The sequence below is a fragment of the Mastigoproctus giganteus genome, chromosome 6 (genome assembly GCF_048544385.1).
Source record: "Mastigoproctus giganteus isolate SK-2022 chromosome 6, ASM4854438v1, whole genome shotgun sequence".
NCBI classification, from domain to species: domain Eukaryota; kingdom Metazoa; phylum Arthropoda; class Arachnida; order Uropygi; family Thelyphonidae; genus Mastigoproctus; species Mastigoproctus giganteus.
In genome coordinates, this window is record NC_143580.1 from 56,752,635 (window position 1) to 56,779,062 (window position 26,428).

A 26,428-nucleotide genomic window follows, 5' to 3' on the forward strand; every position below is an offset into this window, starting at 1 on the left:
AATTAAACTCAGTTGAATATATGCCTATAAACATGTTCTTTTACTGCTACTTGTTGCCTGTCTTCACTCAAAAATAAACAGTTCATACATTTTTTTTATGTTTAAGTCTGCAGTCAATATTTTCTATTTGGGTTGTTGTGTCTAGTGTAGTGGCTAATATAAGTTGGAAAATTTCAGATGTGTTCTCTAAGTGTTTCTTTCAAGGCTTCTGAAATTTTATTAGAACGTGGTCCTTTGCCCCTTAAATCTTCACCAGGTTCCTTACCCCTTCCTCTTTTTTTAACAAACGGGCCAAATATCCATAGGATATTTAAAATGTGTCTATGAAGAATGACTTACAAACTTGTATGGTCTTGTTTTTAATATTCAAATTATATTTATAAGAAACTTTCTTAGGCCCCTTCTCTCCGGATCTAGGACGATGACTTCTAATTTGCATTCATTGGACCAGTCCACTTAAGTAAGCATTCTGTCTAGAATAATTGCCAGTCCACCAAAAGTTATTAAAACTTAGTTGCCTATCATCAAACATTATTTTTTGGAGGCATTTTTGTTGACAGCCACAGCCTTTGTTGGTAAAAACCTTACCTTTCACAGTTCTGTTATTTCTGGTAACATACTCTTCACCCATATTTCTCTTCTTTTTTCTTTCTGTAGATTTATAACTCTCAGGATCTCTTCTACGTTTCTTTGTTTTTTCCAATTGTGGAGTACCACTGTGAAGGCTTCCTTTATCATTGTCTACATGTGAAAACAAACAAAAACTTTAAATTTCATGTAATGTCAACTTCATGTAGTTAATATAGTTTTCAGGATGCTAATTCCGACCAGCAAACATGTTTTATAAGTTATGAAATCAGAACATAGTCTTAAGCTTATTATAATGTACTTACCTTGTACGTGTAATATTTCTTCTTCACTAGCCATAATTCTTCAAGAAATGTCAATAAAAGACATTCAAACAAAGTTTGTTCATGGAACACAATCTGTAATCACACACGTGTCTTGACAGCTAACACTGACTTATACCACTGTACCTCTGATGATGCTCTGTGATTCTGATCAGGCTCTTTGACAAGTGCTGCTGCCACACAGTCAATGTAAAAGTTAGACTTATACCACTTTGCCTGTGAACACATTTCACCTAGTAGTATCAAAATATGGTAAGTCAAAAATCGATTTTTCTTGACTTATACCACTTTACCTCTGAACAGCTCAAATGGCAAGTGGTATGATTGTTCATGAAAAATTATGATCATTCTTAATTGAACAGCCCTCATATTTATTTTACGGATAGAAAACGTGTAAAATTATTTCCCAACTATTGCCACTGTAAAGTCCTCATGCATTCCAAGAACTCACTGTCACAGCCACACACTCATCTAGCAACTAGTGTGTGAATGGGTTAAGCTTGTTATTATTTGTTTAAAAAGGCCTAAAAAAGTTCACCATGTTGTTTTTCTTATATTTTCTAATTTTTGCTCAAATTCTTTATTCATATAGCACTGACCCCACTTTTTGTGACCTTGTTTACAAGGAAGTCATGAAATGTATGTTGCTGTTTTTTTTTTGGGTAGGTTCTAATTAACTTGTTTAGGGTGTTTGTGAATTTAATTTTTTTATCCTTTTTCTCTGCTGATTAATATGTGGTTTGTATATCTCCAGCATTTTAAGTTAATTCTGGTACTGCTCTGGGCCCATTGGCTTTCTATGAACCTGCTTCCCTAGTTCTTCAGTAGTATGTTTGAAATTTGACTACAGTTGTATTTTCCAGTTTCAATTAATAGATGGTGTTTTTTTGTCAACATTGGATTATTACTTCCATAGTTCTGTAAAATAAATGTATTACCGATGTACCACTACTAGTTTGTTTTTGTTGTTGTTGTTATTGTTGTAACATTAGCATTAGCAAAGACACATGATGCAAGACCAAAAAAAAACCTAATTTCACCCATCCACTCGCTCCAAATGTTTGTCTAGTTCGGCCTTGAATCTATTTAAGCTATCAACTTCTACGACAGATGGAAGTTTGTTCCAGCAATCAACCACCCGCTGGCTAAAGGCAAACTTCTGCATATCCATCCTAAAACTATCCTTCCTCAATTTGAATTTATGCCCTCTCAGGCGATTATTCTAATAGTTGGCCTTCTGTTCAAATTTTTCCACGAATAATTCATTAAAGGGAAATAACAGGGTTTCTCTGGTATATAAATTTTGCCTGAAGTGGCCTTTAATGCACCTTTAATTTTTTTAGTTCCATAAAGAATTATGATAGGTTTTAGGGTATTTTCCCTATTTCCCCCCTCCCCTCCACTCAGTACATTAACAAATAAGAAGTTTCTGCCTTGGCTGGCTATAATGGAATTTTTGTTAGTTGCAATAGCTCAATATTTTCCAAGGAGTTTACAGAAAAATAAATCATGAATACAAAGTAGTGTGGTATGTATTGTAACATCAAATATAACACATGGTGATTAAGAAATAAAACAAGAAAAAAATTAAATGTGCACAACAAGTAGAAAATTCAAAAGTAATGTATTGCCAGCCACATTTTTTAAAATATAATCAAAGGTCAAATGAATCTATATTATATTTGTTGGTCAAAATTATATAATAAATTGAAGAACATTTTAATAGTCATTTGTTATGAATGAGATATAAGAAGTGGAATAGAACTTTGTTAGGATATCTTAAGAGTATGAGAGATAATGGATGATTAGGTTTAATTTGTAAGTGAACAAATGAATGCTCTGAAATGGGTTTCAGTAGTTGGTTAAGTAGCCAAACCAGCTACTTGACCAACCTCTGTTCCAGGGTATTATTAGCACTGACAACAGAATTGTAAGGGCAATCCATCTTTATGAACTTAAGATTCTTCTAGAAATAACTGGGTGTTGTCATTTATTGGGTTTATTTTGTCAGATTGTCACTGAGTGATAAATTTTTTAAAAATATTTTGTTAAAGGCTTTTGATGGGTCTTTTTTTTAGTGCTACGTTAGGTGTCCATCTCCAGGGTTTCATTAATTTTGTTCTTGTAATCCCTTGTTAAGTGACAGCTGTGGTTGTGTTTTCTTTATCTACTTTTATAACAATAATATTTAGTCATTTTTTAAATTACGCATTTTTGAATACAAATTTTTTCTGTTACCGACATTCTGCTTAATTTTAAAACTTTTTAAATTGGTTATGTTTCCTACCTTGAAATTAGTGAGTTCATTTCAGCAAGTCCCACTTTTATATATGTAACTACATTCAGTACAGAATGTTTTTAAAAGCTGTTGCTAATGTTCAGTACAGAATAAAAGGACCTGCTTACCTTTTCGGCATGTATCCTGCCTCCTGAGTTCATGCTGTAGCAGTGGGGTTATGTTCAGTTATGCTCTTTATTTTTTGTCCACTTTGTCTTTTTCAGCTTACTGTAAATATTTTTCCATAGATGAAATTTGTGTCTTGATAACTAATGAAATGTTCTCTTATTTAGCTCCCTAAATATCAGTCTTCACATTTCAGACTGTAATAATTTCTTTAATAGTTTCTTGATTTTTTTTTCTTTCTTTCTTTGTTTATAGGGATTCTGACTAGCTTATGTTTTAATGGTTTCTCTGCAGAGCAGTGCACGTCGATCAGACTATTTGATTTTTGAGTTATAAGGTTGTTCCATGGGTGCTGTTATCTGATATTTGGAAGTTAGGTGACATTACTTAAAATGGAACTTAAAATTGTTTTGCATATATAAACCTTTTTTACTTCTTTCCAAATGGTTTAGTTTATTTCAATAACTTTGTATTTCTCCTGATCCATTTTCAGTTATCACCTTGTTTCTTTAAATATTGTAATTATTATTATTTAATATTATTATTACTAGCTATATGGTGCAAGGAAGCCAGAGGCTTATGCTGCACCAGCGAAAAAAAAATTCCGGAGTTACCCTGAGAGAGAGTCAGAGTCAAAAGGGAATCACCAAGAAAGAGAATGATGATATCCAGCTCAGGACCCTGGGTGTGCCAAGCCCATACTCACCAGATGTGAGCCCCTGGAATTAGTTTGTTTGCCATTGAGATGAGGTTACTTGTAGTACCCAAGATTTTTTTTTTTTTTTTTGTAATATTAGTATTTGCAGAGTTGTTTGAAACTTGGATGCATACAATAATACTATTTTGATTATATTTAGAAATAATTATTTTTATATATATTAAATTAGTAGATGACAGATGTTATGCATTACTGGTTAGTGCATATTTATTGATAATAATATTCATATATATATATACAGGGTGATTCACTACCAGTGTGACAAACTTGCAGGAGGTGTAGGGGGCACAAAGACGAATCGGAATCACATAGCATTGCAGGGTCCGAAATGCCTTCGTCATGCGGTAGAGGACTTTGAACGGGAGGTCGCGTGAACAGCGATTCTGCTGGAAGTCAGCATTTGCGAACTGGTTCCCGAGGCAGTAGGATGGACGAGTATTCAAGCGTTGAACTGGCCGACATGCACGTTGCGTATGGAGCTGCGGGCTGTAATGGGTGCACCGCTCTGCGCTTGTACCAGGAACGTTTCCCGCACAGGTGTGCTCCTCATCATACGATTTTCGCACGTGTGCACAGAAGGTTACGTGAGACTGGTTGTTTCACGAGAGGTACCATGAATCAAGAGCGAACGACGAGGACGCCAGACAATGAGGAGAATGTCCTACGTCTTGCAGAAGGCAATCCGAGTACTCGAGTGATAGGCCAATGATTGGGTATTTCCCAATCCACTGTATGGAGGATACTGTCAACAAACCAAATGAGTTCATACCATCTGCAACGCATCCAATCATTGGAGCCTGCGGATTATCCACTCTGGAGGACTTTTGCTACTTGGTTTCTTCAACAGAAACGGTTTGCAAATGCTGACTTCCAGCAGGATCGCTGTTCACGTGACCTCCCGTTCAACGTCCTCTACCGCATGACGAAGGCATTTCGTACCCTGCAATGCTATGTGATTCCGATTCATCTTTGTGCCCCCTACACCTCCTGCAAGTTTGTCGCACTGGTAGCGAATCACCCTGTATATATACACACACCATGTGCATGCACACATTCTTTATTTTTTTAATTGTGGTTTGAGTTTTCTTATAAAAAAAATTTCTGAGTAAAATTAGAGACCATTTTGTCTCTCTTTTTCTCCCCCCCTTATCAAATTACATGATTAGTATTCTTTCTTCTGCAACATTAGAAAAAGTGAACACCTAATTCCTGGATTTAATAGTGCTCTTTTTGGAATATTATTAGAAGTTGTAATTGATTATTATTTTTCTTCAGAGCTTTGTTATAAAAAAGTCTTTATTTTTGATTTCATTATTTTAGTCTTTAGCATTATATGTTGATATTATATTTATTTAATGATATTAGATAAATTATAAATTCCATGCTCTTAGAAATGTTTTTTGTAATCATCTTTTTCTTTCATATCAGCCATTTGAATTTTATTATGAAGAATGTTCTATATTAATAACAGCATAGTAAATTTGTGAAGCCTACAGAATTTTATTTTGGCCATGGTTAGGCCACCAAAGGAAATTTTGCATCCCTCTGGGCTGGTCTTGAGGAAAGATATTGTTTTCAACTGTATTATTGGTCAAATCTCATATAAGGCAAGTTTTACAAGTAACCCCTGGAAAGCATGAGAAATGGTGCATCTCCAGTTTTGTCTGTGCCCTTTATCAGTTTGATATATGTATAGCAGGAGAATTTAGGGGCCACCTTTTATTTGAGAGCCCTGTATATTCCACCAGTTTGCTATGCCTCTGATTATTAAGTTGTGAATGTTAGCACAGTTGCTTTGTAGGCTGATTATTCCTATTTTTAAATGTACTGTTTAAGTTTTAATTCATTGATATTCAATATTTTATAGCAAAATTCTTAAGTTTGTTTTGAAAAATTAAGTCAAAAAATATTTTATTTTAAAATTATAATTTTGTTCTTGGTTTATTTTTTAAACTTTCATATGCATATAACAGCCTAAAGTAGAAGTGAATTTGTTTTAATATTTGGCACATCACCACAAATGGTTATTGATTTTAAACAGTAATTGCCACAATGAATTAATTTTAATGTTCTTAATACAAGTTGAGGTTGTAGTACTCACTGCTAGTTAACATTCATTTCTGATAATATCTTTACATATTTCTTGAGTAGTTTCAGCTATGTTTTTATTCTTCTTGTCTCTGCATTTTTTCTCTTTTATTATCAATATTGATATTACTCTTTTCATTCTTCTTGTCTCTTCATTTTTTCTCTTTTTTTGTTTAATATTGATGTTAGTCTCATTTTTATTATTGATTAGAATTTTAATTATATGTAGAATTCTTGACTGTTAATATTTCCATTTGAATTATAAAAAGCATAGAAAAAAGTGATGTTAATCAGTTAGCTTGTTTTTCTCAGAAACCAAGAAAAATTGTTGCAGTAAGAATGAATACTTCTATTTTTCAATATAGAAATGATTAAAGATATCCAATATAATTTGTATAACTTATAAAAAGAAAAAAGAAAGACATTTCTTGTTTAGGTGATGCTAAAAGTCCTATTTTTGGAACTATTTTTATTTAAAATTTATTTGGCATGTCAGAATCTGCACATCTAGAGTATGGCACATATTTGTTAGACCTGATATTACACAGTGTGCTTGGTATTTCATAAAATGTTTGCACTGTGAATGTGAAAGAAGTTGGTGTGATGTAACCATCAATAAAACATTAAGCATGTTATGTAGTTTTAAAAAAGTGTCCATATGAAAACAACATTTTTAACTTGAAACAATTGTTTATTGACATTACCTTACCAAATGCCCTTTGATGTATTTTAAACCTTCTTTACACAAAGTTTTGGAAATGATATCCTGTAATTTGTAAGTGGTTTTCAACATGTTGAATTTTATTGTCAAACACTCATCAAATTTCATCTTGGGAGAAATTGCATCGGTTGTCTCTCTGTGTCCATTTCATCTTTAATTTTTGTATTTTTATCATAGGCCATACTTTTCAGCTTTCTGCATATATTGCAATCAGTGGAGGGGATGTAAAATCAGTTCTTAGTGATAGTCAAAGGGGATCTTGAAATTACTCTCTTCTGAACTTCTCCCAAAAACTATTTGTGCTTTCATTGGATATATGAGTGCATTTGCAGAATTTTATTTCAACTATGTTCAAATTCATTTTTTGCAAGCTTACCAAACATAGCACTCATCATTTCACATAAATGTAGCACTTGATGTCCATAGCAGTATCCTCTGAAAATATTCCAAATTCTAATATTTTTGGCTGTGAAGTATTGTTATTCATGAAGACCATGGAGGTTTTCTAATGACCATCTGCTGTTCTGTTTATACAACCATTAAGATGAAACCAAACTTCATCAGGAAAAAACCAAAAAGTTGTATCCAAAATTTCCATACCATTTGTTGCTTATTAACCATTTGTAGAATACTGCCCATTTAGCATGATTAGTTTCACTTCTTACATATCTGTTACTTTTGCCTTATCACTTGATGAGCAGATCCAACAGATAAGCTTGTTTGTTGAGTTAATTTATGTACAGATTTTCCATGATTATAGGATATAAATCACAGAGTCCATTAATTTTTTCACATTAAGAACCAGTGGCTACCCAGATGGGTCTGTTGCTTGAAACTTCTAGATTGATTTTGCACTATTACGTATTTTCTACCACTTTTCCACTAAAAATGTTCTTTCGTTTAGAGATAACATCATCATTGCATTGTGGGTTCTGTCAATAGTAAACAACTGTCATTAATTTGTGCTGCAAACCTAGACAAAAATTGCAGAAAATTGTCAGTGTATTTGGTCTATATAACTACACTGTTAGGTTCCTTTATGTTATATATAGGAATGCATTTGTTGCCCTTTGTGTCTCTCTCTCTAAACTTATACGTGAAAACAAACAGAAATAAAATGTTATTTAAACCGGTGTCTGATATTTCATTTCTTTATATATATATATATATGACTGCAAAGCATATGTTTGCTACTCTGATGATCACTGAAGAAACGAAAAGAAAATTAAAGCAGCTCTCTATTACTTAAATTGTTTCTTAGAAGCAAAAAGTTTCATATATCTTATTGTTAAATTAGTAATGAAATGCTAATTATGTTATGAATAAAATATGTCTCATTTAAAACAGTGTTTGTGTACTCTTTTTTTAGTGCTTTCTTTGTGAATCAAAGTTTTATTTGAAACTTTAAAATTTGGAAGTATACATCATGTAAATGAATTGTACTGCCTAACCTCAGAATTTAGTACTGTACTTAGTGATAGGGTGAACTATCTTTAGCATGTGCAGTATGACTCATGTCGTGATGAAGCATCAAAGTTTGTAATTGTTGCATTTTTTAATGTTGCTTTGCATTTTAAAATAGGATCATGCAAAAAATTTTCAAAACAATGAATACAGTAATGCAACATACTTAATATGATTATTAACACAACACAAACATCTTATAGCAGAGTTCCATATTCTTGAGAGATGACAGTCATCTCAAGAATATTGCCCTGTTATTGTCTACTTTCAAACAAATTGCATTTCAAAGACCCCCTACTGTCCAATGAGGAATTAGACTCAACAGGCTCATAGTTGTGTCCCACCATTTAAATAAATGGCAGATTAGCCATTTATTTGAAAGTGGTGCTATAACTGGCAACTTACTTTAGTACCATAGTGTATATTATGTCTGTACAAGTGTGTTTAGGCTTGTCTACATGTTACACATGCTGAGAAACAAAACTCACTGGGAAGGAACTTACCCTCTCTAGCTGAAATTAGTAAACCATAGCATAAATCAATGAAGCCTTTAAAAATTACTCCAGTCTATGATGCAATTCAAACCTACGCCTTTTGAAATTGATGATGTGGAAAAATCACTATTGTCAGAGGACATATTGAACCGTGATTTTATGCTAACACCTGCAAGTTTATCAAATACACACAGCTTTTTATTTGTTTTATTTGTTGTGAAAACAAAGTATTGGTTCTAAGTATAATTCATTCAAGTAGGTTTGCAATCACATATTCCAAAAAACTCGAATGAATTTTCCTGTTGTTGCCCATGTACAGGTATTAGATGGGCCTCTAATTTCAATTCAGGATTTGGCTACTGTGAGCTACAAAACCTTTGCCTTAACTAGGCAGTTTTTAGTTCTTGGAAAAAGCACACACAAAAGGGTAACACAGCCTCCTCGACTTCATATTTCAAAAAGGCAAAATAACTATCGTAGTCTAAGTAATTTAAAAAATAGTGACTTTACCTTTACAATTTGATGTATTTTTATTTTGTATAAAATGGTATCTAGATAATATACAAAATAAATAGCATACAGGAAAGCAAAAAATTTTGATTACTTCTAATATTTTTGAGTATTTGACACTAATTAGTTGATTCTGTAACACTGCTGCCCACTTGAGAAAACATGTTGACTGGTCTAATGTCAAAAATGTGGCAGAACATTATGTGCACAGTTCTACCTGCACGTGCTGAAATGAGTGCCAGCTTAATGTGATGTTCAAAATGCTTGTCTAGACTGCTACCTAGAAATGCATTGGCTACATTACAGCATGTAAGATGTTACTTGATGTAGCATTGACATGGATATTATTGATCAACTGAACCATAATCCATGCCAAAAACAACAGTGGGCATTAATTGCTCTAAAAAAAAACTAAAATTGATGGCATTAGCATTAGTAGAGGCATATGATGCAAGAAAGCAAGCTTATTCAGCATCAGCCAAAAAAAAAACCCCACTGCCATTTCACCCCTCTGTTCATTCGAAATACCTGTCCAGTTGAGCTTTAAATTTGTTCAGGCTATCAACTTCAACAACAAGTGATGGAAGTCGGTTCCACCAACCAACCACCCGCTGGCCAAAGGCAAACTTCCGCACATCTATCCGACATCCGTCCTTCCTCAATTTGAATTTATGCCCTCTGAGGTGATTATTCTGAGCAAGATGAAGAATCCCATTGGCATTGAGCATGCTCAAACCATTCAAAGCCTTATACACCTCTATCAGATCACCTCGCCGGTGCCTAGTCTCCAGACTCTGCAATTTGCAAAACTTAAGCCTTTCTTCGTAAGAGCAACCCTTTGTTCCATTCACTAATCTTGTTGCCCTTCTCTGTACCCGCTCCATCAGTTCCACATCCCTCCCGAAATTAGCATTAGCATTAGTAGAGGCATTTGATGCAAGAAAGCAAGCTTATGCAGCATCAGCCAAAAAAAAAAAAAAAAAAGTAACATAAATAAATAAAAATAACCACTTCCACTTCACCCCTCTGTTCGTTCGAAATACCTGTCCAGCTGAGCCTTAAACTTATTTAGGCTATCAACTTCCACGAAAAGGGATGGAAGTCTGTTAGACAATACCTCTGAAGAATTAGACAATACCTCTGTCTACAAAGTGTGTTTAGTTTATTGCATATTATTTGCTGACCAAGTAATATGCAACATACTTAGTGGAAATTAAGGTTTTAATAGAATTCAGAGGATTTTTACAAACCGATTAACTGTTATGATCTGTCACAAAAGTACAAGTAACTCCACTTAGAAACTGCTTTTTGACAATGGGTCAGAAATATTGCAACTGCTGCCCAGGGTGAGCATGGGCATATCCAAACATTCCTTTACAGACCCATTTAGAAGCAGTTGCTGTATTTACTGCTGAATCCTTACCAAAGACCTTGAGGATTGTCTTACAACTACTTTCTCCACTTTGGGAGATGGGCATACACCACCCTTTGTTGGTATTTCAAATAAATGGATGAGGTTGACGAATTGAATCTATTCTAGAAGACCAAAATCTTGTTCTCGTAAACACTGGAATAGTCGCATTGCACAGGATCAACATCAGTTATTGATCTTGCCATTTATTTTCTGTTCTGTATCTTAGCACTGAATGGACAGTAATAAATGATTTACCTACTAGTTATTTTATTATTAATATAAAAAAAAAATCCCATTTCAGCTATTCATCTCTTCCAATAGGTGTAGTTCTCCCTTGAATTTATTCGAACTCGTTACTTCCTCTACAAGGGAAGGTAGCTCGATCCAGCAATCATCCACAATTTGAATTAATGCCCCCCCCCCTCAAGTTTGCAGACGATACAAAGGTCGGCAGGGTTGTTAAGGACAGTACACTGCTGCAACAAGATCTAGAAAAGTTGAGAAGTGGCAACTGAAGTTTAACGTTGACAAATGTAAAGTACTGCATATGGGAAGCAGTAACCCCAGAGTAACATATCAACTGTGTGGTACTACACTGACAGTAGCAGAGAATGAAAAGGACCTGGGGGGGGGGGGTAATTGTGCAGGCAGATATGAAGTTTTCTGAGTAGTGCAGACGGCCTGCAATAGTAGCTCATGGTGTCTTGTCAATGATATACAGGAATTTTTCTAGCAGGGATAAGGGGATTATCCTCTTGTATAAGGCAATGGTCAGGCCACACATTGAATACTGTATACAGGTCTGGAGGCCTCATTTTAAGAGGGATGTAGAGCTGCTGGAACAAGTACAGAGAAGGATAACAAGATTAGTGAATTGAACAAAGGGTTGCTCTTACAAAGAAAGGCTTAAGTTTTGCAAATTACAGTGTCTGGAGACTAGGCACTGGCGAGGTTATCTGATAGAGGTGTATAAAGCCTTGAATGGTTTGAGCATGCTCAATGTTGATGGGATTCTTCCTCTTGCTCATAATAATCACCTGAGTAGGCATAAATCCAAATTGAGGAAAGACAGTTATAGGATGGATGTGCCGAAGTTCGCCTTTAGCCAGCGGGTGGTTGATTGCTGGAACAAACTTCCATCTGTCATAGAAGTTGATAGCTTAAATAGATTTGAGGCAGAACTAAAATATTTGGAGCAAGTGGATGGGTGAAATGGGGTTTTTTTTTTTTTTTTTTCGAAGCTGTATAAGCTTGCTTTCTTGCATCATATGCCCTTACTAATGCTAATGTGCATAGTCTGAGCAAGAATCCCATCTGCATTGAGTTTTCTCAAGCCATTCAAAGCCTTAAATTCCTCAATGAGATCACCTCACATGTGCCTATTCTCCAATATGCAGCAATTTGCAGAACAAACCTTTCTTGGTAAGAGCACACCATTGTTCCCCTTATGAATTTCATTGCCTTTCTCTGTAACCACACTGGCAGATCTACATCCTGAAATGAGCCTCCAAATTTATATGTAGTACTCAAGGTGTGGCCTGACCATTGCCTTATGGACCCGAGTGCCAAGCGTTTCTAGTGATCAGGTAAATTCTATGCGATTTCAAAAGTGATAGTGATACACACTTATAGTTTAAAGCAAATTCTCTATTGTATATATGTAGTTGCTGAAAGGTATCAGTGCAAAGGATCCTAAGAAAGGAAATACACCTTTTTTTCATTTAATTCCTAGTTCTACTAACTACTAATCTACTTCCACTTGGTCACTAGGTGGCACCGCTCCAGCCTCCCTGTGGCGAGAATGGAAACCTGTGAGGAAAAGCTCTCACTTCCAGGGCTAAAAGGAGCAAACATGAATGATCCAAAGATCCGCTCCTTTGAGTCGGAAAAATGAGGATAATGAGATGAATATAACCAAAAGACAAAGTATTTAAAGTTTTGCGGGCTCCAGGGTTTCCCCTATCTGCCACTAAAAGGTAACAGTACACATAGTGTACAATTTAAAGCAACTATAGACAATGATGATACATAAAGGCTATTTACAATGGTAATGATACAAAATAAACACGGCTTTGGAGTCCAGCAGACTGATTAGTACATCAAGTAAGGGATCCAAAAACGTAAACAGTCTACAAACAAGCCAAGGTTATCAGTCCCCAACAAACAGCTGATTGTTACAAATATTTATACTTCAAAAGAATGGTTACAATTTCTGGTTTCCAAAACAAAAAAGGGCCTTAAACCCTTCCATCTAAAGTTCAAAAAAAAAAAAAAAAAAAAAACCAGTAAAATCTTTCCAACTAACTGACAGACGGCGGTATTTTTCTATCAATTAACATTAGGTTAGTATTTTACTGAACCTCAGAAGTAAGAATTCTTTTCCTCCGTTTAAACATTTTCTCCGCATAGGTGGAGAAGGCAGCATAATACTCAGGACAGATAACTAGTCTTGGCATTTCAGAGCGATTGAATACATTTGTGAGAAGTTGAAATTCCAGTCTTAAATCATCATACAGAGGACAATGAAAGACAAGGGGCTGAACAGTTTCTTGAGCACCACAACTGCAGAGAGGAGTGTTACTTAATCCGAATGAGAACAATGTTGAGTTAAGACTGCCATGACCGGTATATAAAAACGTAACATATAAGCCAGGATTGAACCAGTCCATTTTCTTATAATAATCAGCAACCTCAGGAAAAAACCTAAAGGTCTCCCTACCCAAGGTAGAAGTAGACCAGGTATTTTGCCACGCTCTACAACATTCATTTCTCATTCTTTTAATGTCTACATTTTCTTGTAGGTCACTATTATATGTTATGCCATTTACAATCTCAGGAACGTTTTTTTCATCTCTTGCCAAAGCTATTGGCCGCAATTTCTATTCATCTGTACTCTTACCTCCTTCACAACCTAATTGTTCTATTGCATTCACAGTTAAAGATAAAGTTGATTTACTAGCATAAGTTAAAAATAAAGCTGATTTACTAGCATAAGTTAAAAATAAAGCTGACTTACTAGCATTTCTACGATATAAAAGATTATGTAACATTACTTCATATTCGATTGGTAGTCGATGACTGAGGACCTGGAGAGCAGCTGTAGAGACAGTTCGACAAGCTCTACTTACAGCGAGAAGAAAGAATCTTTGTGCTTGAGTAAGATATTTTTGAACAAGGGAGTTACCGATTCTGTATCCCCAGGCCTCAGCCGCGTAACACACAATTGGTATAAATATACAAGAGTAGTATAATTTAATGGAAGATTTCATTACACCAAAAGTACTCCTGGTAATCTTAATAATTTTATAGGTCATAGCTTTTATTTTCTGAAGTACATATTTTGCACGGTAATTAAAATTAAGACGGTCATCAAAATAAATTCCTAAGTATTTATGCTGCAGAGTACTCCTAATAATTTCTCCATTCAACTTAATAACAGGTGGTCTATTCACTTCAAGAGAGCCCTTTAGCAACATTTGTTTTGTTTTATTAGTCGAGATTTGAAGTTTATGTGTTTGACACCACATATTCCAGTCCTCTAGAACTTCATTTGCTCTGCACTCTAACTCTCGGCGGGAATTACCAAATATCAGAATAGCAAGGTCGTCTGCATAAGCTGTCTGAAGGATGTTGTCTCGATCAACCGAGAGCCACCCATCAAGGACCATGTTCCAGCACACGGCCAAGAACAGAGCCTTGAGGGCAGTCCCTAGAAACAGATCTAGTGACAGAGCAGAATCCTGAGGAAACTGTGATGTTGTGAGAATCAAAGTAATTCGAAAGGAGACAGTAAATATGAGCTGAGATCCCGGCCTCTCTGGACCTCGCCAGGACACTCGGCCACCAAACAGGGTTGAATGCCCCTTTGAAATCAACAAAGAGACCGAGGACATATTTAGAATTACAATTTTGAACAGAACTCAAAACCTGACAAATAGCATCAACAGAAGACCTTCCACGTGTAAAGCCAAATTGAAGTGGGGAACTTAGGTTTTCTCGTCTTCCAAATAGTAATTTAGAAGACGAGAAACAATTAATTTTTCCAAGACTTTGCCAAGGATGGGCAACAGTGTAATGGGCCTGTAAGAGGCCGGATCATTGGAGGGTTTGTCAAACGACTTAAGCAGAAGTTTGTCTAGCCTGTTTCCAAGCCAGCGGGAATAATCCCGAAGACAGACAAGCATTCAAAAGATTTAATATAATTAAAGGGCAATTTTTCCAAAATCTTTTAAGAACAGAAACCTCAAGGAGATCCTGTCCAGGACATTTACCATCCCTTAAGGTTGAGATAGCAGATTCCAGCTCAGTATCCGTAAAAGGAGCTTCGGTTCGGGGCCCTTGGTATGATAAATGATCTAATCTCATTGTAGTTTGGATGGTGTTTTCACAGGAGGCAGTGTCCTCATGAAGCAAGTCGTCCAAGATGGCATTAATTGACAAACTCCAGTCCAAGGTTTCATTAGCATTTACAATAATAGAAGAAAGAACATCGCCGGGATGAACCTTGTTAGTAACAAGTTTGTAGGGTAATCCCCACGGATCTTCATTTATGTTATAAACCTTGCCAAAGACAAAAAAAAAAAAAAAGGACGTGACATCGCTTAATGCACCTACTTTTCTAGTCCTTTATTCAACATCAGAACAGCCATTAGAAAAATTGTCGCCATTTGTCATCCAAAAAATGACTAGAAAGTGTCGCTGGAACACCCAAAAATGTCAAGTGACTGAAATCAGGAGACATTTTAGTCACGACAACCAATGCAAAACATGCAGAAAGACTGCTTCAGATGAGAACTTTTGGTGGGATCCCAGTAACGGTCTCTCCCCATAATAGCCTAAACACATCAAAAGGAGTAATTTCTGAATGTGACCTTATTAGTGGCTTGGAAGAAGAAATTCAAAATGAGCTTAGATCAAGGTGTCATGTTTGTGAGAAGGATTAAAGTTACTAGAGATAGTATACTTACTCCAACCAGAAATCTTATACTGACCTTTAATGCTCCCAAACCACCTACATCGGTGAAGGCCGGATATCTAAATTGTAACATCAGACCACACATTCCGAATGCTCTCTCCGCTGCTTTAAATGCCAATTGTATGGTAATTCACAAATGGCATGCCGTGGAGTTGCTATCTGTTCCAACTGTGGATCTCAAGATCACACCAATCAGAACTGTCCAGCCGAGCAACCGAAGTGTCCAAACTGTAAGGGGATCATTCCGCCTATTCCAAGATCTGTGAATATTGGAAAAGAGAAAAGCAGATTCAACGATATAAAGTAGAACATTCTGTCACATACCAAGAAGCCAAGAGAACTGTACTCCCGACTATCTTAAACTGACCTTTCTATGCACAGGTCATAACGAATATGCGTACAATAGAGAACCAAACAGATTTCACGATTCCTCCAAAGAGGTCTATTTCAGATTGGCCACAAGCTTTACTTATCACATCCCAGACAAAACAAAGAGCAACTCACGAACACACCACTATCTGCACTTCCCCATGCAAAACACTCAGAAACGAAAGCCTCAGAAAAACGTTAATACAATAATCCAGAAGTCAAAGAAACAAATGGAAACAGAAACAACCAGTCAAGCAGAGTAATCAGTACTAGAGATTTTTGCGGAAGAAGATATGGATAGCGGTAAACCATATTTTCCAAAGGAAAAACCTAAGTTCGAAAAGCTTAAAACAACAACGTCTAAGAAACAGCCTGACACATTCTCCAAAACCAAATAATGGGGACTATAATCCAATGGAACTGCAGAAGATTCCACCCTAATATACATGCTCTGATTGCACAGCGTACCCCGCTGTGTCTTTGCCTGCAATAAACATATCTCAGACCTCAAGACTCTCCCACAGTAAAGAACTATATCATATACCGTAAAGACAGTAACAGGCGGAACGACTCATGGTCAAGAATCTGCAGATAAAGGAAACAGCAGGTGGCAGTGATCACAGTGTGCTGAAGTGGGATTTATTCAAAGAGGTAACTACCATCAAGGGTAAAGGGAAGGGTTTTTGCTTTCGTAAAGGTGACTACAGTGGTCTCAGACAGTATTTAAATTCTATACAGTGGAACCAACTGATGATGTTACCAACAGCAAATTCAAAATGGGAAGCAATCAAAGAATTAATCTTGGAAGCTACTAAGCTTTTCATATCAACTGGATGGGTGAAAAAGGTTTTTTTTTTTTTTTCTTTTTCGGCTGCTCTCTCTCTCTCTCTCTCTCTCTCTGTGTAACATGGGAATTTTTTTTTTTTTTTTTTTGGCTGGTGCAGCATAAGCCTCATGCTTCCTTACACCAAACGGCTAATAATAGTAATAATAATAAGCTTGCTTTCTTGCATCATGTGCCTATGCTAATGCTAATGCTAATGTGGCAATTTTGGTAAATTCACACATTGCTTCCTAATTTCTTCCACTAAATACAACTCTTGAAGCAGTTGCAGTACGCATAGCCACTAAATCTCTCATGCCATCCTCAGGGGTCCCGGGTGCCAAGCGTTATAGTGATCAAGCGATTTGCGAGTGATTCATAGAACGTTTACACAAAGCCACAGTTCTTCTTCAGTTTGAAAAGTTTTTTACGTTTTCGTTAAGCATTAACAAACTTAGTCTTACGAATTGTAAGCAAGTTTAAGAAAGGAAAACCACCTTTCTTTCTTTTTCCTTTAGACTAACACTAACCTTTATACCGCTTGGTCACTCTAGCGGCACTGCTCCTGCCTTCCCGTGGCGGGGCCGGTAACCTGGGAGAAGAAATCCACTCTCCCAGGGCTGAAAGGAGCAAAGATGGAAAACAGTTCATTTCCACCTTTAGAGCCATCGAGCTCAAGACTAGCAAATGGCAATGAAAATGACCACTCTCAACCGAAGAGGTTGAACACAACACCTAAAGAGGAGATACCAGCCTTCCTCATGTTGCACTCTTTATCAGATCTGTGACATCAAACTGTGACACATATTTTCAACAGTGGGGAAAAAAGTCCCTGGACGGCATGCTTATAGCAATGGCTATACTGATGGCTCAAAATCAGACGGCGCTGTAGGTGCTACAGCAGTTTTTGCCTCCTTCACAGTGTCTGTATCTCTCCCGACTGAATGCAGCAGCTATACTGCAGAACTGTATGCAATCCAGCTAGCTACTGAGAATATCAATATTCATCTCAACAACTGTAGTTTAATATATACAGACTCCATGAGTGCGCTGTCCGCAATAAGTAATATATTCTCAACTCCACATCCCATAGTAAAAGAAATACGGTCTGGTCTAAATCGTTTACGGAATAGGAATCATACTCTAAGCTTCTGTTAGATTCCGGGCATGCTGGCATCGAAACAGCAGACCAGGCAGCCAAACATCCAAACAATACCGCACCTCCATCTTACCAAGTACCCTATATAGATTTACTAACACATATCCGACATATCTGTAGAGACCAGTGTTTAAACATTTGGAAGACCCAAAAGAACAATAAATTGTTTCAAATTAAACGTGAACCACAACTATGGAACTCCAGCTACAGGAGAAACAGGCATGAAGAGGTAATACTGGCAAGGTAATACATAGGGCACACACACCTGTCGAATTATACACGTACGCTGATGATCTCACTCTATCTTGCAGTTCAAAAAATATTCATACTATTGAAAGACAGCTGCAACTCTCCATAAATAAGCTAGAAATATGGATACAGCAGAATGGATATCGTATGTCAGAACAAAAAACAGTTGCAATTCACTTCTGCACAAAACGCAAGCTGCATCCGGAACCGGAACTTCGACTAAAGAACCACCTGATGCCACTCACCAGTAATCTGGTGAGTGGCATCAGGTGGTTCTTTAGTCGAAGTAATCTTCGTTTCCTAGGTTTAATGTTGGACACCACTCTTAACTTTGTTTCTCACATAACATATCTCCGAACTGTTTGTTTAAAGAAACTAAATATTCTTCGGTCCATTTCTACCATGAAATGTGGTACCGATAGATACTCTCTCCTACATCTGTATTGTGCTCTTATCAGGTCTCGCTTAGATTATGGAGCTGTTGTCTATGACTCGGCTAGGAAAAGTGCACTAACCAGACTGAACACCATCCAACACAGTGCCCTTCGTACTGCGCTAGGAGCCTTTAGAACATCCCCTGTCCAGAGGCTGTATGTAGAGGCACATGAATTATGCAGCCAAAATTCAAAGCCTTCCAGCCTATCCTGTTCGACCATTGCTTCTAGACCCTGATTGGATCACGTTCTACAACAGCAAAGTTACTGAAAATAGACCCACTGGTATTCGATTAAAAGAATTGATACATGCCTGGGACATGAACTTTGACAATATGCTTCAAGAGAATGATGTACCTGATCCACCCTGGTCTATAACTCTCCCTCACTGTGATACCTATTTCAGCAATGGGGAAAGAAATCCCTGCCAGATGAAAGTATTAAACAGCTACATAAAGGCCATGCTCTCAACAATGCTCAAAGCTGTATAATATATACAGATGGTTCGAAAACAGACTCTTCTGTTGGTGCTGCAGCTGTCTTTTCCTCTTTTACACTTTCTATATCACTACCAGTTGAGTGTAGCAGTTACACTGCAGAATTATACGCAATAAAAATAGCCCTAGAAAATATAAACACTTTCCACAATACTAGCAGTATAATATACACAGATTCCATGAGTGCAGTGTCTGCATTAGACAATAAACTTTCAATATCGCATCCCATCATAAAACAAATTTTTTCCTGCTTAAACCACCTACGAAGTAAGAATCATGCAGTGTTATTTTGCTGGATCTCAGGGCACTCTGGTATCACAGGTAATGAGAGAGCAGATCAGGCAGCCAAACAACCAATCAGTACAATACCATCACTTTACCAAGGACCATACATAGATTATTTGAAGCGCATTAAAAAAATCTATACAATTCAGTGGTCTGAAATCTGGAGGTCACAAACGAACAACAAATTGGTCGAAATCAAAGAGGAACCAGCACTATGGAAATCTAGCTTCAGGCAAAACAGACAAGAAGAGGTTGTGCTAGCAAGATTACTCATAGGGCATACACATCCAACCCATATATATCTACTCAAGCAGGATGTCCCACCTCAATGCACGCATTGTACTTTACCACTTACCGTCAAGCATATACTCTTAGATTGTAAGCACTGTTCCTATTTCCCAAAAAATAGTTTTCTTTCACTGTCACGACTGAAAGAACCTCTATCACTTGCCCATATTATTGGAAATAATGTTCTTTGCTTATCTTAAACAAACCAGACTATATGAATATTTCTAAAATCAAATAAAGCAAATTTCCAGCATCTATCCAAATATCAGAATAGGCACATTTTGGCCTAAGTTGCCCTTGTGCCGATAAACATCTACACCACCACCACCATCTGAACGGAATAAGTAATTTGAGCAGATTTGCTTGCATTTAATAATAGTTTGAGTTGATTCCATTAACCCCAAACCACTGCAGAGCTTGGCAAAACTGGTGCCATGAACATGTGACTTGAAGCCCTGGCAGATGGGGTAGAGTTCTGTTCTCTGATGAGTCCCGGTTTAGCCTACAAACAGATTCCTGACGTTATTTCATCTGGAGACAACGAGGAATGCAGTACCATCTCTCCAACATCAACGAAACGGACACTTATGGTGGAGGCGGTGTTCTCGTATGGGGCGGAATAATGATCAACGGCCACAACCTTCTTCATATTTTTGACAGGGGTACTGTAACTGCGTAAAGGTACCGAGAACAGATCCTCGAACCCTGTGTGCGACTTTTTAGGGGTGCGGTTGGGCCAGATTTTCTGTTCATGCAGGAAAACGCCACTACACATAAAGCTCATGGTGGAGGAGTATCTGGAAACTGAAGATATCCAACGACTGCCGTGGCCGGCACAGTCATCAGACTTAAATCTGATCGAACATGTGGGACGCCCTTGGGCTTCGCATTGCACGCCGACAGCCAACTCCTCAGTCACTTGGTGAGCTTAGGTCTGCGCTGGTTGGAATAATAGGATTTGTTGCCGCATAATCTTATATAAACCTTTTTTGAGCGTGATCAGGCCTGTTTAGCCGTTGGACGGGATCACACATCGTACTAATGTCATGTGACTAACCTGTCCGAATTTTCTGGCTGTGTTCTCATTTCATCGTTATTCAATGGTACACCACCATACCAAATTTTGTCCGGCTTCAGTCCAAGCTGCATGAGTTACACCACATTTTCTTCGGGTTCTGTTAATTTTGTCGAGCAGTATATTTGGTAGACAAATAAAGATTTAATTATTTAAACAAGCTCTATTTGAAAGAGCATTGTTATTCGACAGTGGTGAAGCACAACTATAAAGTACATGTGTTCAATGACCGTGGTTCAAGCTCACGTGACTACTGAATACGGTATTTTTCTTGTATTCTCTCTTTCTTGTGAACTCCTCTGATCTTATACGATCGTTCTGGAGTGTAAGAGAAAGTTTATTTAAAATGAATTCAGTGCATTCACTATCATTGCTGTCGATAGTGCAGCAATCTCTTTAAAGTCAGGCATCTCCGGCGACCGAATTTTAGAACTGGTTGGCTGGCCGAACTGGTTGGTTGTAAGGCTTTAGGCGAATTAGCAAGTAAGGCCATATTGCGTGAGTTCTGTGAGTAAATTGATTGTGTGAGTTCTGTGGTCTTTTTGCTGTTTGCTGAATGAAAAACCCGAGTTTACGGGAGAAACAAAACCATATAACACTCACCTGAGACCGACTAACTCAGCCACGTTGTAGAAAAAGCTGTTAAAAATTCCTCTCGTCATTACGGGATTCAAACTAAGGTCTTTTCCGCCGATGTCGAGAGGACGGTGATTATACCAATTATGATACCAACAAGGGCAGAACAGCATACGTAGTGGCGGTGGTAGCTGTTGATTATATTTGGTGGTTTCAGGGCAGCTATTTAAGAATTGCATTATGCTTCTCCCTAATCATCTTGAACTCCTCGGGAAATTACTCCGGTCAGAAATTGAGCTACAGGCCTCATTATGTAATGACCAACCTAACAAAGGTTCATGAACCATGGATCTCATTTTCGCCTCCACTGACATCATTTGCTACCTTACTGATGACATAATTTGACTTTGAACACCACATCATACTCTTTACTGTTCCCCAACTAATAATAATCATCAGAAATTAAAATTAAACCACCATATGTATCAAAAAACTGTTAGATCTCCTTCCTTCCTCAAAGCATCAGGGCTCATCTTCCAATCTTCCATTCTCATCTTCCTTGGTATTTATTGTCAAAGTGCAATCCCGAACTTTCTATTCTCCTATTTGCAGAATGGCTGAACTCGATCGGGGAGGAGGGGCATGCAATTTATTTTTTCGGAAATCGAAACCAGGTCCTATCCATACTATGAAATACAATGGTTGAAGCTGCTGTACCAACTCAGGAAATCCTTCGAGCAAAAAAAAAAAAAAGACAGCAATATAAAACATCGGTTAGAGACCCTGTAAGAGTTTTAAAGAATTTTATTAGCTAAATTAATACTGGTTTTTTAATACTGGTTAGCTAAATTTATAATGGTTCATATAAAAGTTTAACTGAATCACAAGAGATCCGGTAGGATTTACAATGTGATACATGTCATAAAATAAGAAAATAACAAAAATTGATCACAATTTTCTGCTTAGTTTAATTTTCCTTCACCCTTTTCTGATAAATTCTTCACTGGATGTTTTTACATTGTGTGTGATCACTGAAGTGAATCTCTTTCTCTTTGTCCAGATAGGCAATTATGTTTTCTTTTTCTTCTTGATTCAAATCATTCGTCTTCGATCCAATGAGAACGTCTCCTAAAAAATTAATACAGAGAATGAGAAAAATTACTGATAATCATTCATTATTACTTTTAATTACAATAAAATGTCAAATTCCTTTTCTGATATTGCAGTTGAACAGCCAGTAATGTGATAAAAGAACTGAATCGGTTTCATTTCAGACACCACTTGCGATATCTAATATGGATGAAAGTGATCAAAGTTGCAGTCACTATACAATGTTCCGTGTTAATCCAGTTATTCGTTATTAAGGTTTAAAGGTTTTCTTTAACTTGGGTTATACTTTCTGGTTGGAAGGGCAGAATCTACTATTTTAAGATTCTCATTCATGGTCTTCCAAACGATACTTAAAGATATATATCACACTTTGCAAGTTATTATTTTCAAAACCACAGAGTTTTTCGTTGGAAATATTATTGATATATCCAGATGTTTAGTGTAGCAGTTTTCTCTAAGAAATAAAATTCAGTTTTATGTTTGGTAAATAATTATAACAAATCATACGACGGAAAGCATTACTCACCAACAGAACCAGCCTCGTTGCATATGGAAATGATGACGTAGTTTTCAGTTATACGTAGTACAATAAGATAAGTCTTCGTTTCTAGAAGAAAAAATCCTATGAGATTCGTTACATAAAGAATATTAAGTTACTTTCTTATCCTGAGTATTTGTTCATGAATTTGTTGATGAGTTACTATCTAGATAAATCATTCTTCAGGTCGGCTGAGAACAGATTAATAACAATTGTTATTCTTATAAAAATCTAAGTTCCTTCCCAGAAAAAAAGTTGGTTAGTGAATTACGTTAACCAGTATTCGTGTCAGATGTAAGACTTGGATTAGAGCGTCACTAGCTGGTGACGCTCTAAATGCTGGTTTTTCAGGATTATGACCATATGACAACCATTTCTCCCGAAACCATAATGTCCTCATAATTAACCTTAGTGGTTTAATGAACTCTTTCGCTGTCTTTTCAAACATTGCTGGATGCATTCCTTCAATGCCAGCAGCCCTATTGCATTCAAACTCGAATGTTTTTCTGATCGAGGTAATTATCCCGTATTATAAGGCAGTGCTGTTGTCATGTGTTCAGTACTGCATACAGGTTTGGAAACATCATTTTAGGAAGGATATAGATCTGTTAGAGAGGAAGCAAAAAATAGCAATAAAACGTTTCTCTTAAAAAGGAAGATTTCGTGTCATTAAACTCCAGCATCTGAGAACTAGGCACGGGTTGCAGGATAGATGTACAGAAATTTGTTTACAGTCAGAGAGAAAATGACTGTTGGGACAAAACTTTTTCTTGTGTTGAAAGAGTGTAAAATCTGATTAATTTAAAGATGGAAATAGACACTCCTTAGACTGGATTATCAAATTAAGTTGGGAATTTCTTTGCGGGAAGCAGAGACTGATGCTGAATGGATTCGCTTCCTTGCATAATTTTTCCACTGATGCTAATAATAAACCATTATAGACGCCAAAATTGACAGTGATAGATTGGATTTATCCTTACAAACCTTACTGAGGGACACTAGAGAAGAAAATATTCACAGCGAACTGAACAATTAAGGAGAACAGAACTACTATAAGATTCAGAAAGCATAATAATGCTTATTCAGTATAAGCAAGCCTTATTAAATGCTTAAGTGGGTAGAAAAAATGGGGGAGCTAGGTTGCTAGCCTCCCATCTTCCCTGAATTAATGCGGTGGAAGAAGATCCGCATATCGTGTATTCGATCCTGCACAAGCTTCTTGCTTCTGTCTCTGTACACAAGATTGGCTAATTCAACCAGCTATTTGGACTACTAAAATTGAGGCTTTAGTTATCTGATATCAGGCAGACCAAGCTATGTTTTTCAGCACTCCCAACATGCCAATCGTTTCGTGAGCATATACTTGGACAGATATTAATACTGAATTGGGCAATATGGCCTAATTTATACATTTCCAACCTTCTAATCAGTTCTATGTTCAGCTACAATCAATCAACTGTTTAATTTCAAATACTTTTTATTTTACGTATATTGATATGAAGAAATATTAGCAATAATCTTACTTAAATGAAAGGGTACTATTAAGCGCTCTACGCTTACCAGAACTTTCCGTGATCAGTTCAAACTTTGAAGTCGCATTCAATTGTTTAAGTCCTAAAATACAATCATGTCCACTCCTCTCAGGATGCCTGTAAACAAGACAGAAATGAATAAGTACAGTGGCATTCTCTACACGAGAAACTTAAAAAAACACACACACACACATGGGCAGGTAGTTGAACAAAATATATCAGAGCGTTATTAAACTGAACCCTAAATTTTCATTCACTGTTATTTGTAAAGAACTAATTCTGGACAACTGGCGCATTACTGTTAGTCAAATCTAATGAGAAAAGAACGTCATTGCTAACAGAGTAGAGTCAATCGTTCGTAAGCAATTTTGCTTCCTGAAACAGATAATTATTCTACGACAACACTGACCATCAGCTGAAGATAAGCTATCTCGTGATTAGAATAATTGAAACTGTTTATTAACTGAAATTTAGTACGTTAAGTTAAAAAAAAATATTCCAAAAACGTAACCCGTTTTTCATGAGCTTCCAAATTAGACAGCCATAGTGTATAGCATCTATCCCAGAATCCAACTATTTACTGAAAGTACAGCTGAATTTTGAACTAATTTATTGTAATGAGACCTCTAGTGTATTATGTAGAATATACCAATAACATCATTTATTACCACTCCCTGTTTGTGTTTATGAGGGAATTAATAGTGTAAAATTAAAATATTTCAAAACATTTCAGTATTTTTGGAAAACTCATTAAAAACACCTTAAAAGTAAGAATTACTTACTTCGATGGCTGTATACACAAAAAGTCGGGGTGTTCGAACAATTTCACGTCGTAACACATACTTGAAACGCCTTCAAAACCAGATTGTGGTCCTTTCAACCATCCAACCCAATGCCAGGTGTCTATCAGCTGCAAAGAGACAATCAGTTTTACAGTCATAATAACTATTATTTAATAATAATAAATGAATTAGTTATTATGAACACTCCGATGAGTTACTATATGGAACCCAGCAGGAATTGCTACACGGAACCCGGAATACTGTAACCAGTTTATCCCTCTATAGGTGGTGCTAAATCATCATATTGTACCCTGATTTCTATGTTAACACTTCCATGAGCTCTGTTGCTGTAATAGTGTACGAATGTCACTGAAAAGTTCTTAAATAAAAGCACGATAAGAGCGATCAAGTAATTTAAGTTGATTATTACCTGAGCACTGTCGAAGTCCTGGATAATGGTGTCTCCATTTAGACATTTTCCAACTTCTCTACCTTCTTCGGTATTTGCCCAACTTAAGAAGAAAACTGTAGAGAAAACCAGCACGGAAAACATCTCCAGATTCAAACGAATACTCTGAAACCAATTCAGAAGTGATTATCATCGTTGATGTAAATTTTCATCTAGTTACAGTACAGAAATACGCATGCGTTGAATGATTCATGGGCTTAAAATTATATATGAAGTAAGAATAACAGCTGTTCTTTCTCATTCTCTCTTGCGGGACCAGGACAGGTGGAAAGGAAGACTACCTTAACCCATGTACCTTAACGTGTGACATCAAAGGGTAAATATAAAAATATTAGCCTTAAATCAACATTTTGTATGTAGTACCGTACCTTTTGAAATGTTTCCCACTATATAATTTGTTACAGCATTATTTCCTTTTTATTCTAAAAGAACAAATCTGTTTTATTACTGTAATTGATATTTAAACTGTAGCCAGAACGTATTATTGAAAGGTTTTTATTTCGATGTGCACAGAATAACTTGCGCAGTTCAGAAAATTACTTT

The 26,428-nt window shown here is 36.5% G+C and overlaps 1 protein-coding gene across 1 annotated transcript; it reads right to left on the minus strand.

Annotated features, from left to right (window-relative positions):
• Positions 1-992: 992 nt before the first annotated feature.
• Positions 993-25,976, minus strand: LOC150084312 (uncharacterized). The gene is made up of 6 exons (XM_090376180.1): positions 25,847-25,976; positions 25,417-25,544; positions 24,663-24,751; positions 23,091-23,171; positions 22,472-22,582; positions 993-1,144 (listed from the first exon to the last, which is right to left on the minus strand). The coding sequence occupies exons 1-6, from the start codon at positions 25,967-25,969 to the stop codon at positions 993-995; spliced, it is 684 nt and encodes a 227-aa protein (XP_090232306.1). The 5' UTR covers positions 25,970-25,976.
• Positions 25,977-26,428: the final 452 nt, after the last annotated feature.